The sequence below is a fragment of the Argopecten irradians genome, chromosome 2 (genome assembly GCF_041381155.1).
Source record: "Argopecten irradians isolate NY chromosome 2, Ai_NY, whole genome shotgun sequence".
Classification (NCBI taxonomy): Eukaryota; Metazoa; Mollusca; class Bivalvia; order Pectinida; family Pectinidae; genus Argopecten; species Argopecten irradians.
Window position 1 is genome coordinate 6,580,391 of NC_091135.1, and position 15,822 is coordinate 6,596,212.

Sequence of the window (15,822 nt, forward strand, 5' to 3'; positions counted from 1 at the left end):
AATTAAGACGCGAATTCGAACGCACCTGTTAAGTCTTTGTCGTGAAAACGCTTGTAAGTTGTGGCAATCGAAATCGTTGTATTTCAAGCGCCTTAGCAACGTGTTTTGTTTAAATATGGTCGTAAGTCACATCCGGCATTCCTTAACCGTGTAAAATGTCGCGTAAAAACGACCGAGCGAAGAAGAACAATATTGCAGAGAAGGTAACGTTTTAGCTATCATTTTTAATAGGTCATTAACTTCAGATGTCAAGACAAGTAATAGCCAGTATATAGGCCTATGTCAAACTGGTTCTAAAAGCACATGGATTACGTTAACGTTAGATTTACCACTGTCTGTGAAAGCACACATTTTTCAGTGTCACTCATAATAAAAAAAATAAATAAACTGAAAATAAACCCAGCGAGGTCTAGGTGAATCGGGAAATAACCTAATGTAGCTACATGCAGGCCTGGTATATAGTAGTGCAATAAAGCCACCAAGCAATTTAAAACAAACTGTTAAGTGTGTTTGATATTCACATTGAACCATACCATTTTAATGGTGTTGAAGAATAACAACAGGTAATTCTTTATGGCAAAGTCTTGGAGGAGCACAGCTATTACATGTTAATTCTCGGTCTGGACTCTGACCGTGATTATACTGTATATAGAGCTTGTTTACACTAACATAACCTGTTATTATATTTGTATACGATATGTCGATATTATACAGCTTTGTTATACTTTGCCTTTGGCCACGATAATCTCCACTCTTTTAAGATTGTGTGGTAAGTAAATTACCTATAATACATTTATATGTATAGTTGTATATTAATTAAATCAAAGAATGTAGTGGACATTATTTTGTTTAATATAAAAAAAATGAACTGAAGTGGTCTTAGCTGTATGATGATGTTGCATTTGTTTAATTAGTCTTTAAATTTACATTGATTAATTCTAACAGGTAAAAGAGATACAATCACGTCAAAGGAACTGGTTTAAAGAACGGGAAGAGCACCTTGAAGGAAAGAGAAATTCACCTACTATAAGGGATAAATCTGACAACAGTAAGTTAAAATATCCTTTTCAATTTATATGCAGAATCAAATCACAGAATTTAAAGCTCAAACAATCTAAATAAAACTATATAATATATTGTACAATAATGTAATTTTGTGTTTTATGTGAAATATATGTTGTATCATGGTCCTGTGTTAGCTGTAAGAAGTATGTTTCCTCTATTTTTACAGAATTAACCTCTAAGAAGGTTGATTATAATCCTTCTTCAACTAAAGCAAAACTTGATCTCCAAGACATTAAGTCAAGAAACCCTGAAAGACTGAGCTCAAATTCTGCATCGGGTGGTAAGGTACAACCAAAAGGGAAGTTTAAACACTGGTTAGAAGCCAGAGACTTACACAAAGATAAGGATGACAATTCAAATGAACATAGAGGTTCAGTTAATGTTTTGAGAGTGTCCAGTTCCAGAAGTCCTGAATTCGCCAGTCCAGAGTCGGACTATGGTCATCCGAGAGCAGGTGCCCATGGAGAACCATATAAGACATACAGTGAGCGGACTGGGAGGGAAGCTATGAATACATTGATGTCACATCAGGATTTTGATGCTTTAGCTGACAGTATTGTAGCCAGGGTTAAACATGGTATCAACATGGATAGTCATTCGAGTGTAGGAACTCATCTACACGGTTCAAATGATGCAACTAGGGGCTCTAATTCGACAGGAAAGACCAGGAGTTACATGTATAAAGGTCACACTGAGTCAAAGGTCAGAGATCACAAAGGTCATAGAGAGGTCGATACATCCAGTCATCACTGTCCTTGCTGTCAACGTTTGATGGTAATGATTCATTCTTTAATGCATTATATCCACAGTAGAAAACAAGAGAGAAGTGATTGAGCTTGAAAAAGAAATCCATACAATATCAAATACAATTTGATATTATAAATTCTATTATTTCTTTAAAGTTTATACAAAAGTTTTTTCTAAAAAAATAACTTAAAAATATATTTATTTCAAAAAGATAAAGTGATTTTTTTTCAAATATTAAACTTAATTTAGGAAATTTTTAATTAGATCAATATCATCTGCGTACCAGTTACATGTTCAGAAATCCCTTAAAATGTTGATGTAAATATAAATATTTATTTTGGGGTTTTTTTGCCAAATTTTGTGATGTGCAAATTATTCTGTAAGATGATTTTCTTCAACACTTTTAGTCCCTGAACCTATAGCAAACTTCAACAGATTTTTTTGTGTTTTTTTTTTCACAGCTACCACCAAACCATGCCCCGATCATCAACATTCCCTGTGGTCACAGTGTGTGTGAGACATGCTGTGAGGAAACAGAGCTCTGTCCATCCTGTCATTGTAATGTATCAACCAAGACATGTAATCTAATGCTGCTTCAGATTATACAGGGATACCACAGCGAAAAGTCGAGACGAAATGAGATCAGTCGGGAATCAAAATCATACAGTCCAGAAAATTACAACGAGAGACAGTCTTGTAAGTATATTACATAAAAGTGAAACAGGTCATCACGTACAATTCCAGTCATATTGGATCAATTTAGGAAAATAGGAATCGATATCGTATTAGAAGATGCTAATCGTCAATACATTGATATCGTTAGAAACGATGAGAGCTCTAGACAGGTGTCCTTTATATATGAGTCAATTGTATAGTAAGTTTTATCAAATGGTTTTGATGAAAGTCCTTTATAGCTGAAATTTGACTGTACATTATTTTAAGATAGAGCTAATTATCATATTCCATACTAAAGTATTTGAAGTGAACATGACTTGGGTTTTTCATCTTTGGGTCATGAGGGTGAAAAGTTTTTGAAGCTGTATTATATTATTATAATAAGCTGTATTGTATTATTATAATAAATTGTTTTCATTCTGGTACACTCGTATCTGATGTATATATATTAAACATGCATATAATAATTATAGATTAAATTATTAATGATAAAATATTTTTATTTCAAATACTTATCCCTTTTTTATAACCTTTTGTATCTTAATTTGTGTAAAGTACAATTACAAGGTATTTTTAAACTTTGATTAGGTTAACAACTACTTGTTTTTAGTTCTTGTAAATTTGTAAGAACATATCTACTTGGTAGCAAATTAATAGGAAATACTGATTCAAATTTGTTAGAAAACTTATCAATATTTTGAGATAACAAAATGATGTGGGTGAAGTATGATTTACCATCAATTTGTCCCACCTTCCGGTGGTTAAGCATCATATTTCGACAGAATTTTGTCACAAAATTACTTGAAGGGTTGGAGTAATCCTTATTCACACAGATCGTATTTCAAAATATCCGTACTGGTAATAGTTCTGTAACTATACAACATAATCATCTTTACATCCTGTATTTTTATCTGATTTCAAAGCGAGTACGCAGCAGTCCTACCAGGAACAGTACGAGAATTTGATAGCCCGCCAGGATGTGATGTTAGCCGAGGCGGACAGTGTCAAAGAAACAATGGATCAGCTTTCCGAGAAGATTCACAAACAGCAGCGGCAGGTACACAGCATTGCCCAGGAGGAGACCAAGCTGAGGAAACAGATAAAAGACTTGGAGGAGAAGTTACAGCAGCTGACAACTCACAGGAAGGAATACTCGGAGGAGCAGGACCAACTACAACACAAGTACAACACCGAGGCTAACAGATTGAACATGATCAAGGAAACCCTGTTATCACTGGAGATAGAGGCGGAAAAGGTATGAATTCAATAATGTATGGAGTCTACTATAAACGTGAAGTGCTATTATCTAAGTTCACAATTTGCATTTAAATATTAGGGTTTGCGATGTTAATTAATATTTTCAAGATAAATACACCTGTTTTTGCATAGTTTCACATATAAACTTAAAAAATATCATACCAGTGTGGGGGGTTCTTGCACTAAAACTTCCATTTTGTAATTTGGGTGAATCCCCACTCATATAAATTTCCAGTTTTACTGTATTTTAGTTCCCCAATAGTTAGTACCCATGGAAGGCAATGATTGTGAGTAATGTCCATTTATTTATCAAACTTTGTTTTCAATGGATTGGAACTTCATACTTTACCAAAAAGGTCGTGAGAAGAAATGTTAATTGATTGATTTTGTTTCTCGTTGACAGGTCCAGCTGCTTGCAGAAGGGAGATGATGAGTGGAGAAGAAGCCTCCTTGCATTGTTGACCTAGATTTCTGATATTGACATAGAATGGCTGATGTTCATGTGTCCCTGAAGAGCTTGACAAAATTGAAGTTAATGGCTTAATTACTGTTGACTTCGACCAATGAAGAGTGATTTTACATGTGTTCCTGGTGACCTTGGCTTAAAGTGACGACCTTTTTTGACCTTGACACCTGACTGATAGCTGTGTTCTTGGTGACCTTGACATCTGACTGACAACTGTGTTCTTGCTGACCTTGACATCTGACTGATAACTGTGTTCATAGTGACCTTGACATCTGACTGATAACTGTGTTCATGGTGACCGTGACACCTGAAGACTGATGGTGTCCTCTGTGACCTTGACCTCTGAATACTAGTTTCATATTTTTCTGGTAAACGGTTTACCTGGTGCTTGCAATTGATTTAGCAGTGATATAGATGTCGTATTGTTTCATAATTGTGTAAAGTTTGTATTGTTATAAATATACAAAGCATCATATATATATGGTTGTCAAGATTTTTTATTTTTAAATATTTCTATGGTTTAATTCATCAAAAGTAGACTGCTTTGACATATCTGAAAAAACACAAGTCAAAATTTTCAACCAATTATGGCACATATAACTTCAAAAGCAGATGTCTGTGATATTTACCAAATATTTATAAGTATATGTCAGCTGAAAGAAATGGTTCATTTATTATTTGGGTCCTGAATTTGTTGTCAATTGAAATGATTAATTCCAATTTGAATTGAAATAATCTTAAAAACTTATAGGTTCAAATGGTTTTGTGGGAAGCTATAGGCTCCTATAGGCTGTTTGGCTTACAATCATGACCCAAATCCATTGAGGAATGTGTCTACAGCCCTATTACAGTCCTGTGAAAACACGAATCATAAGCATATGTTAGGTTAGAATATAAATGTTGTAGTTCCTGGAATTTCATATGATATTTGTATCTGTATATTACAGGTTATTTGATACATTGCCTCTATTTTCTCAAATCATCTAATATTTCTCATACCATACAGTATAGCTGACTTTATGTAAATGTTACATGTCTCATAATAGTCAATGAAATAAAAACCATTTTCCAAAACAGATTTATGTTTTATTTATATACACAACATAAATGAATAATCACAGGCACCTGTTCTGTTACACATTACTTATTGATTAATAAAATATTGGATAACAATGACTTATGTTTGTTTCATTTCAATCAGTTTGGCCTCTATGTACATAATATTGACACAATAAATATGAATGGCTATACTTCAAACTGCAGGACTTCATTAAATATAATGCAATCATAGGTATATGGACGGACGATGAAATAACCAACAATATTGATAATTCATTGATGATTCACTCACATTCCAGGGGTGTAGAGATCGTAAGTGATCGGAACCCCTGGAGTATCGAGGATGATGATGTACATGAACATAAACCAATTAATCAACAATTCATGAAAATAATTGGAATAATATAATATTATATAATAAAGGTTTTCAGTAGAGACAATATGTTTTTAAGTGCTTTTGTTTGTACAATTGTACATGTACATTTGAATTTATGAGCAAATATCGGAAAATTCCAACAAACCGGTCCTGTTTATCTCATAGGAGTATTGTTTCAGTTCAAAACAAAAACTTCTGTTTGGCCACTATATTTCCTATGATAGGAATATCGAGCATAAATATTAAAGGCCCATTACCTTTCCGGAGCAAAATATAAAGGTTTCTTAAAAACATTAATAACATCAGAAAATGCATACCGATGACCTAAAATAAGGTTACGACACCAAACATATGCAAGATTTCATGCGTATTATATGAAAACAGTGGCGAGTTAATTCGCTGTTTTGCCGTCTGGCGCAGTGATAGTCAACTACCGCGCGGTATTTAGGACAACGGCGGGAAACAATACAACCCTCGTTATGAAAATAAACATTTTAATTATTTTAATCAAATCGTTCAGAAGGTGATTATAAAGTAGTATTAACGGTAAGTTAATAATTTTTAAGACTCTACAAAAATATCGATCTTGTTTTACATTCCCATTTTAAAAATTAAAAGCCGTTTCGGAAAGGTAGTGGGCCTTTAAGAAAATGATGTAGCAACTATATATAACCACACTATTACTAATAACCAACTTGTTTTCACATTTCATGAGTTATTATTTAGTAATCACAAAATTATAACTGTCCTTCTGGAGTTCCTTTGACAGTGTTGTGTGAACGGGAGTTAGCTAATCAATATATAGATTGTATTTCTTAATTCCAAGAAGAATAGACACATACATGTACCATTATTAAATATTGTTTTAAAAAAAAATACCGCAAAAAGAATGGAGTGGACATAATAGTATGATGCACAGACGGAAAAATATTTTCAACAGAGTGATCAAATCACAATATGATATATACTTATAATGATTATAGTTTGCCTACCTCTGAACTTTGTATACATGAAGCTGTATCTTCACTAATTGTGCAAATTTACTTACATATGGACAACAAAATTACGCTTTGTTTTTTTAAATTGAAATTGATGTTAAAATTACCAGGTATTGTTTAAATCGCATTTCATCAATTTATAAACTTATCCCAATAAATTAATTAAATATGATATTCATATTCAAGAACATGTTTGATATTTTGCAGGAGATCCACTTTTTAAAAAAATGTCTCCATCACGTTTTCTCAAAATATCATTACTCAAAATATATAAAGCTGTGCTCTCAAAAGATGTGAATAATTTTGTTAAACAACACAAAACCTTTCAAAGGAATGGTTTTTAGTTGAGTATATTGAATTTAATGCTGAAAAGTCTAAAGGCATAACGTGTAAATATAACTCTACAATATTCTGTATAAATATCACCAAGAACCTCATGACACCCCATAAATACTGCAACACATTAAATATGATCACTTTTACATAATGTATTAAGTCATGATTACAGTAAAATACATCATCTATATTAATAAATAAACCTCTTTATTTATATATCAGCAGTTTGCATGTACAGGTACCGTATTTACCATTATTAGTGCCCCCTCCTCTTTTCTGGAGAAGAGTTGAAGTTGTTACAATAAATGCCCCCATCCCATGGATTTAACAATGTTTTACAACATGTAATGCTCATCATTGTATCCTATATTACATGAACTTGCGAGTCTTTTACATGTGAATCACGACATGATAATGCATCTCAAAGGATAAAAAACATATACATGTTTACTGTAACAGATTAATGTACCATGAGTACAGCACGATTTAAAATATGGCTGATTTTTTTCGTCCACATTTTACATTTTCGTTCGTTATTAAGCGTCTCCCTTTGTTACAAATATTTAAGCGCCCTCAGGGCACTAAATTACGGCGAATACGGTATATATTATGATAAACTCTATAATTATATAAGGCTTCATCATCATCAGCAGTGTTTATTTCCAATTACATAGCAGTAAACCACAGTAAAATGTATGTTCACAAGATACAAATTTTCGTATAATTTCACAAAACAGCTCAAATGCAAATTCAACTGTTTTGTGAATAATTGTATGAAATGTATACATGTATATCACAAATTTTATGTATTCACAAATACTCGGTATTTTGAGAATAAAGAAGGATATAAAATATTTTATACGTGGAAATGAAGTGGTTCCCATTACTTCTATACAAACTAAATCTACTCCACACACAATAAAAGTGTATTTTTGTTTGAAAAAATACAGCATTTATCTGCAAAGATTGCACTAGTTATACTGTCTGGCTAAGAATTCAACTTTTGTATGAATGCCTTGTCACAATGTGTCACTATTCCCCTCTCTGTTTCCCCTGTACAACCTGTCCCATTTTAAAGATTAGTCTATTACTGATGTATCATTAATCTTTTATTAATATTTCTTCTCAGGCCACCTATTTCAAGTCTCTTTTGAGTTAAGGTCATTCTTGAAGTTATGATCGCATTGTTCAATCATTTTAATTTATGAGTGAAACATTGACAAAGTCTGACAAAAATTTACTTTGCATTGAATAGCTTTCGGTGGAGATTTCAACTTACTTATCCATTAACACTTTTCAATAAGCTTTCATTCCCTTCCTTGTTTTCCACCAGTGATATTTTTTATATTTAATCAAAAAAGTCTTTACTGTGTAATATGAAAATTAAATGTTATTGTGGAATGTAGTAATTTCCATTTTTTTTTAAATATCCATAAATTTAGCACATTGTTCCAAAACAATTTTTTCAATGCTCATAAATGTGTACTCCGGCCAGTACAATGTACATATAAAATGGAAGAACATTAGCTAAAGCGGTAGAAAATACAAGATCAATTACTTTCAAAGTAAAAAAGGTCAAGTAATAAACAACTTAAATGAAACATTGTATTCAATAGGTGGCTATTTGTGTATTCTAAACATCATATTTTCACTTGAATAACAAGAAATATTATGACAATGTGACTTCTTTAAATAAAGGACATATTACAATATATGTAGTCCCAATGCTTGCACTAGCCTTTTTTTCAGGAATGTAAATAAATTATTGAAGAGTTGTCTCCCCTTGATTATCCTCATCCCACCATATTCCGTAACTTCTCGTTGATATCTCTTTCTCTCTGCAGCAAGGAATTTGTGTGTTTCTTGTATGCATCAAATTCCTGTTAAAATAAAAAACAAATTGATGAAAATTATATACAGATATTTTCAATCTAAATACCTCTATTAATAATAAAACATGAATTGTTTCAAACCTTTTACAGTTTAGAATGAAGCCAATTATATATTTATTATCATATCAAAATACTGAACTTCTAAATGATAAGAAAAAAAAAATCATTTGGTGTCTTTAAACAAAAGAATAAGTTAGGATCTAATCAAATAGGATGCAATAAGTTGCACTGCAGGATCAACAACTGGAGGGAGGTTTTATCAGGTGTTACACAAGGAGCTGTTTTAGGGCCAATACCTACATACAAGAGGAGATAAGTCTGTACTGGTAACATGCAGGGCTCGAATTTTACATTTTTAGTCACATGCTGAAAATAGCAAGTGCCCTAAATTTGCATTTGCTAAAATACCGTTTTAAGTTTAGTTAAATATCTGTATTCAAGTCAATTTTGTTATATATAAAATCATTTATTTTTGCATGATGATGTAAGGTGTACAAGAGCTGTGTCCCCATATTTTCCATTAAAACAATTTTTATGTCATTTTTACATTTGTTTCTGATAAAAACCACTTGGTAAAATAAGCAAGTGTATATTTTTTTCATTTGCTATTCTGGTATATCTACTTGCAGAAAACAAGTACATTATGTAAAACAGCCTGAAATTTGAGCCCTGAATATGCATATAAAGAATGTTGCTTGCCATGCCAAGAGAGACTTTGAGTTCAGTTGGTTGGGCTTTCAACTAATGCACAATGGTTAGAGATACCCTTAGGCCAAGCTAGTTTCAATCCATAACAGTGGCAGCAATTTGTCTTAAATAAGCTATATCAAACATGGATATTTACACTCTGTATTTCTTTATTCCTTGATGAGGAGTCCTCTAGATCTTCTCGGAGTCGCCTGACCTGCAGGTTAGAGTTCACAGCTGCTGCCTCCCGTCTGCAATGATTATATAAATGTCATTTATTATTTACATCAAGTAAATCAAATTGAATTGTCAGTTGAAACACTTAACATAATGAAAAATTTCCGGAAAGCTTTTCAAATTATATGTATATTAAATAAATCATTTAACCAAAATATGTTTGTAGGAGAAACTGCATTACCAGGTATGCTTAGTAAGTTTTTACAGGGAATGCATTCAAATAAAATATTAAGAGAACTTATACCATGAATTACCAATCTCATGGAAATTGTGTTTCCTTAATGAAAAGATTTTCTACTTAAAATGGATATATGATATGCTATATGCAAAGGGTCAATGTATTTTTTATTCAAATTGAACTACTTGTAAGACTTCTTTAAATCCACATTCTAAACAAATGGGAAAAAATTAAACTGAGAATTAATAACAGATTATCTCCCCTTAGTTTGAAAGTTGGCCTGCCAACCAGAAGCACGGTTTTCCTGAATTATATCTCTCTAGTTTGAAAGAAGGACTGCGCACCTGAGCCCCAGTTTTCATAAAACAGTTTAAATATGATAACAGATAATCTACCCCTAATTTGTATATTATAAAGTATTTATAAGAATTTCTGTGCTAAAGTTTAAAAAAAAGTGGTAGATTATCTCCCCTTTGGATAAAGGTAAGACTGGTTATTTTCATCAAGACTTTCCATGCTTAATTACAACACAAAATATTATTATCACTATCTTTGAAAGTTCAAGTAAGTGTTACAATTAGACTCAAATAATTGTTATAACAATATTTTAGCTGAATGTCAATTCTTAATTATCCTTCCTAGCATTTAAATCAAAATTTAAAATGTGTCGTGGCAACCAAAATTGCAAAGTTTAATTTCAATTATCATTTGAATTTTCTGCAGAGTTTTGGATAATTGGGGATAAAACTGCAAAGAATTTATGGAAAGCAAATGGTATTGCTTTACTGGGCCTATTAGCTAGCCTGTCTAATGGTAAACACCATCAAATAGCAATGCTGAGAATGACATGCAGGTGAAATGTATTTTGACAGCTGTGGATACAACATTTTCTCCATGTTAGTTATAGTGTGTACAGATCGACAGAAAATCTTGTGATTGACAATATATTACATTACAATGTAGACAGCAAGAAGTTTCTCTTAGTATGTCATGTATTTCAGATAACAAAAAAATCTTTAAAACATGCAAGACATTGTGCAGTGCCATTTTTTATGAGGAAATGATTAAATGTCCATGCAATCATGGCCTAATTTTAGAATCAAGATGAGAGAAAGTAATTTATATATAATTTATCAAATTTCACGTAAAAGGACAATAGCTACAAATGCATTAGAATTAGTGAATATGTATCATGAAATTTTCTTTCTTCTGCTTTTTTTTCCTTTTAATGAATTTTTCATATTATGTTAAAGGAAAGTAAATATTTAAATAAATAACGATTCATTTTACAGACGAAATAACATAAAGAAAATACCCCTGTACACCAATATCTCCTTGTAGCAGCTAGTGAGATGAAATTCATAAAATTAATTAATTTTAATGTTCTTCAGATACCTATGTATTGTTTACAATAGCACAAAGATTGATGGAAATTATTATAAATGGCACCGATATTTATGCAATGCGAAGAATATATTTATTATATAGAATTGAAACAGTTTTGTTTAAAACAATGGTTTTGTTTTCAATTTGGCAAAAATATCAACAATTACTAAACATTTTTCGTTAAATTGTTTTTTTTAATTGTGATTAAGTATCCACAGAAAAACTATCTTATACCAACAAATAAAAAATGCAATGGTTTCTTTCTAAAATATGGGATAATTTTATTAATTTTACCTGAATTTAGTTTTATATCAAATGAAATCTTTTAAAAATACAGAAAGTAAATGAGCAACTTACTCAAATTTTTCCTCCATGTTCCTCACAGCTTTCTCCATCTCACCAATCCTCTGCTGTAACTTCTTATTCTCCGTCTGTTCTTTCTAGAGAAAAGGAAGGAAGAGAACTTTACATGTATACAGTTTTATATTAGAAACACAATTTGCAACAACAGCAAATTAAATGTAACTGTAAAAAAAATTCAAACATGTGCCAGATGTAGGCGTTGGAGCCAAAGTACCCAAAGAAAAACTCTTGATATACATTCACTACCTGGCAACCGCCCAACATTATTATATTTGGAATTTGCAAACCAGAGGTGGAAGGCAATTGATAATATATCAAAACACCTTAACCACTAAGCAAACCAAGCCCAAACAGTGTCAACTAGGAGATAATTAAGTTATCTTGGCTGCAGTGGATTATGACCAACTATTCATTTTAAGAGATTATGATATTATGGGTACATACATGTACAATTTTGCCTCGCTGCATGGCCAGATCAAGCAGTTCATCCTTTTCTTTAGTAAGCTGTTGAATCTTCTGCTGCGCCTCTGCATCCATACTTTTTTTATTGTCGGCTTGTGTTTGTAGCTTGTAATTTGCACCTTTAGGTGTAAAATGTAAAATAAATAAACGATCTCACAAAAATATAAATACAAAATAAAACAAAGGATTATTAAACACACAGTTCCATTCACCTTAATGTTTTCTTGATATCGCAAGTTGAATTAAAAAAATTCTAAATAGCATTTAAAGTCACAAGAACTCTATAAATAGCTATCAAATAACCTAAATTCCCCAACCTTATTATATGACCTACTTTTTAACCTTTCCTCTGCTTCCTGTAGTTTGGACTGCAGTGACTTGACCTCCTTTTTAAACTGTTCCTGGAGTGTCCTTATGTCCCCTTGTAGGGCCTCTTCCTTCATACGGAACTCTTGTGCATTGTGTCTGAAAATATCCATTTGAAAGTTAAAACTATGTGTAACTACATTTAGATATATGCATGTATACAGAAACATAATATTAGAAAATTCTTTATCTTTTAAGATCAATCATTATCTTGTTTGTTTTTTATAGTACAGTTTTCAATGTCTTAAGTGGATAAGGTTTCAACAATGTCTTATCAAAACAGTGATTGAATTTACAGGACTCGTCTGGACAAGTCTTGAACCTTGAACTTTGACTTTCCGGTGGAACTAACGAACATTTCGAAGATTCATCAAAATTTGAAATTAGTGTTCTGGACTTGACTTCAAAATTCCTACATAAATAGCTGTAAAATACCTGTTACGATGTTCCAGAGTGTTACACTGTTCCTTCAGACTTCCAAGTTTGTTCTCAAGTTCTCTGATCTGTTCATCCTTCTTTGCTATAGCACCGGAAAATATACGAGTATTTTCATTTCTCAAATGAGCATTTTCCTCTCTCAAGTCTTTATTTGAACGTTTATATTCATCTTTTATCTTTATCATTTCTTGATGATTGGAAGCTAAATCATCAAACCTAGCATTGAGAATGTTGTATTTCCTGATTTCACCATCTAACATTTCTTTTGCATGGTCTCTGAAGCTGATCAATTCGTCGTTGATTCGGTCCACTGATTTGGTTTTGTTGGCGACTTCGTCAGCTCGCTGTTTGAGGATCATGATCAGCTGAGACTGTTCATCGATACGTGAACGAAGCATAGCTTTTTCAGTCTTATCATCAGCCGATAGCCCCTTTAGCTTAGATAGATTGTTCTGCATGTCAGACATATCCTAAAACAAAAGATTCAATTAATTAGACATATATCACATTAACAATACAATATTTTTCAGTATTCATGCTCCTGAAATGCTATAAAAACATGTTTTTTGGCTCTGTTTGAAGAGCTATTCATGATACACTGAAAATCTTCTCCCGTTTCATTTCTGGTTAGAAGGCTAAACATTAATATGCATTTTCCCCTGTTCTTTATTGATTATTAGGAACAGATGCTATCTATCCATAATTTTGAGATTCAAAGTTATTTATATTAATTCCATACAGAAACCTCTGTTAGAATCAGCTGATGAAATTTATGTTTACACTCTTCCAAGACCTTAGAAGTCATTGCCCATATCAATAAGAAGATCGTTAATTCTGTATTTCATTTTATAGTTATCTGCCTTTGTTAGCAGGTATTGATTGTGACATCAATAGATTTCTGACAAAAATTTTGCCTTTCTCTGAAAAAAATATGATATTACACTCACAAATTATAATTACATGTATACATGACATATCAGAGCTTTTTTCAACATGATTTGGGGCCAAAAATCATCCCCCATGGCAAAACCTCTAATTTTTTACCAATTCAAGCTTTAAATTTCCCAAAATCAAAATTTCATGAAAACTAACAAAAAATATTGCATGAACTTAGTTGGTTAAGACTTTAAATAGTTGTGAATTGGCTTCAGAAAAGTACATAAACTACATACGAAATAAAAAAAATCTTATTTGTTATGCTTTATTTCATATTTCATAATTTTTGCCAAATCCTAGTTTTGTCGCACATTTGCCCAAATTCAAAGCCACAGGCTCCATTCCCAAAGCAGTGAGAAAAAGCCCTGCATATATATATATATATACACTCACAAATTATAATTATAAATGACATATACAGTCAACACATTGTTATAAATAAGAGGGAATAACTTTGCAAATAATTTAAGTTTCTATATAGGCCGGCCTACACAGGTATATATAATTTTTATAATTATCTCATATCCAAGGTACAAAAATGTATAATGTACACACCTGGCACCATATAACGCTTGTCCTAGGGGTTCTATCCTCTGACTGTAAATATAATTTTTTATACAATCTGATTAAAATCCAGTAAAATTATCTTCAGCATGCTTACATCATCGTTGGAGACCCACAGGAGATCGCACTACACTATGCTACACTTACTTATGTAACAGGAGAGGAGAAAATGAGCGGCCAAATGTAGCGGCCAGACCGGGATTCGAACCCGGGACTCTCAGAATACTAGCCGAGTGCTCTAACGACTGAGCTACCTGGTCACCGATGATCGACCCAGTCCAATCCCGCTACATTCCTCCCTACTTTCTCGAAGTCTTCGCCCTCGAAGACACACGAGACCCTTCCAAACACCACCACCGTGGGTTATTTAGTTGGGCGCCAATTCTGTAACAGGAGAGGAGAAAATGTAGCGGCCAGACCGGGATTCGAACCCGGGACCCTCAGAATACTAGCCGAGTGCTCTAACGACTGAGCTACCTGGTCACCGATGATCGACCCAGTCCAATCCCGCTACACTTATTTTTAACAGTCAGAACTTCAAGCACCAATTCTGTAACAGGAGAGGAGAAAATGTAGCGGCCAGACCGGGATTCGAACCCGGGACCCTCAGAATACTAGCCGAGTGCTCTAACGACTGAGCTACCTGGTCACCGATGATCGACCCAGTCCAATCCCGCTACACTTATTTTTAACAGTCAGAACTTCAAGCACCTTTTAAAGTTCTGACTATTTGCATATTTGCTGTAATCATCTATCATATCTAAAACCTGTAACCTGTCGTCTAGGTCTTTAATTATAATGCTTAGTATACCTGGAAAACATCCTCAAAATACCTTAATCAGCTGTTAATGAGACATAGTGAAAGAATGTTAAGGAAAACCTGTATACATGTACACCAGACATTTTTACATATAAATGTAATGTCGTGAAGGAAAAGATATTTTCCAAACCTCCTCCTCTCTTTCAAGGGAATCTGGGATTTATGCATGTACCCAGTCTAAATCTTTGACAATGCAACCATTTACAAATGTGCATGCACAGCAGGTCTACTGTAACGTTAAAGGTTCACTGACACTGTTAATGTTACCTGATCACTGTCTTCGACTATGGACCTGATGTCCTTTGGATTTCTGGAATTTGAAGACATGTTTAGGTCTAGGCCTATTAGATCATTTGAAAATGACCACCAATAGACATTAGATAATCACACAACAGTGAATATAGCAAAAGTTTCCGAAATTTTCATAACTCAAGAATTTCGCATAGAAACATGACGCCGGAAGTGCTCGTCGTACGGTAAGGGATTTACGACTTTAAATGAAAATAATTTTCAT

General features: G+C 32.8%; 2 protein-coding genes across 3 annotated transcripts; one reads left to right on the plus strand and one right to left on the minus strand.

The window, feature by feature from the left end:
* The first annotated feature begins 57 nt into the window (after window positions 1–57).
* On the plus strand, window positions 58–5,137 carry LOC138314277 (uncharacterized). Its single transcript, XM_069254531.1, has 6 exons — window positions 58–203; window positions 946–1,048; window positions 1,232–1,839; window positions 2,274–2,508; window positions 3,411–3,742; window positions 4,148–5,137. Exons 1-6 carry the CDS (start codon window positions 156–158, stop codon window positions 4,172–4,174), a joined length of 1,353 nt encoding a protein of 450 aa, XP_069110632.1. The 5' UTR covers window positions 58–155; the 3' UTR covers window positions 4,175–5,137.
* Window positions 5,138–5,274: 137 nt separating this feature from the next.
* LOC138314278 (coiled-coil domain-containing protein 89-like) lies at window positions 5,275–15,773 on the minus strand. Of its 2 annotated transcripts, XM_069254533.1 has the most exons (8): window positions 15,576–15,773; window positions 14,480–14,521; window positions 12,986–13,458; window positions 12,519–12,649; window positions 12,167–12,303; window positions 11,717–11,799; window positions 9,716–9,809; window positions 5,275–8,859 (listed from the first exon to the last, which is right to left on the minus strand). In XM_069254533.1, the coding sequence occupies exons 1-8, from the start codon at window positions 15,633–15,635 to the stop codon at window positions 8,773–8,775; spliced, it is 1,107 nt and encodes a 368-aa protein (XP_069110634.1). In that variant the 5' UTR covers window positions 15,636–15,773; the 3' UTR covers window positions 5,275–8,772. The 2 variants fall into 2 exon arrangements, with proteins under 2 accessions (XP_069110634.1, XP_069110635.1); XM_069254534.1 differs by lacking the exon at window positions 14,480–14,521.
* Window positions 15,774–15,822: the final 49 nt, after the last annotated feature.

Excerpts from the sequence above, each read along its gene's own strand:
- LOC138314277 (XM_069254531.1), top strand. The coding sequence starts at position 156 with ATGTCGCGTAAAAACGACCGAGCGAAGAAGAACAATATTGCAGAGAAG. Across the intron at positions 204-945 it reads AGAACAATATTGCAGAGAAG|GTAAAAGAGATACAATCACG; the intron begins GTAACGTTTTAG and ends TAATTCTAACAG. Across the intron at positions 2,509-3,410 it reads TTACAACGAGAGACAGTCTT|CGAGTACGCAGCAGTCCTAC; the intron begins GTAAGTATATTA and ends CTGATTTCAAAG.
- LOC138314278 (XM_069254533.1), bottom strand. The coding sequence starts at position 15,635 with ATGTCTTCAAATTCCAGAAATCCAAAGGACATCAGGTCCATAGTCGAA. Across the intron at positions 13,459-14,479 it reads CAAGCGTTATATGGTGCCAG|GATATGTCTGACATGCAGAA; the intron begins GTGTGTACATTA and ends CTTTTGTTTTAG. Across the intron at positions 12,304-12,518 it reads AGCAGAGGAAAGGTTAAAAA|GTGCAAATTACAAGCTACAA; the intron begins GTAGGTCATATA and ends TTACACCTAAAG.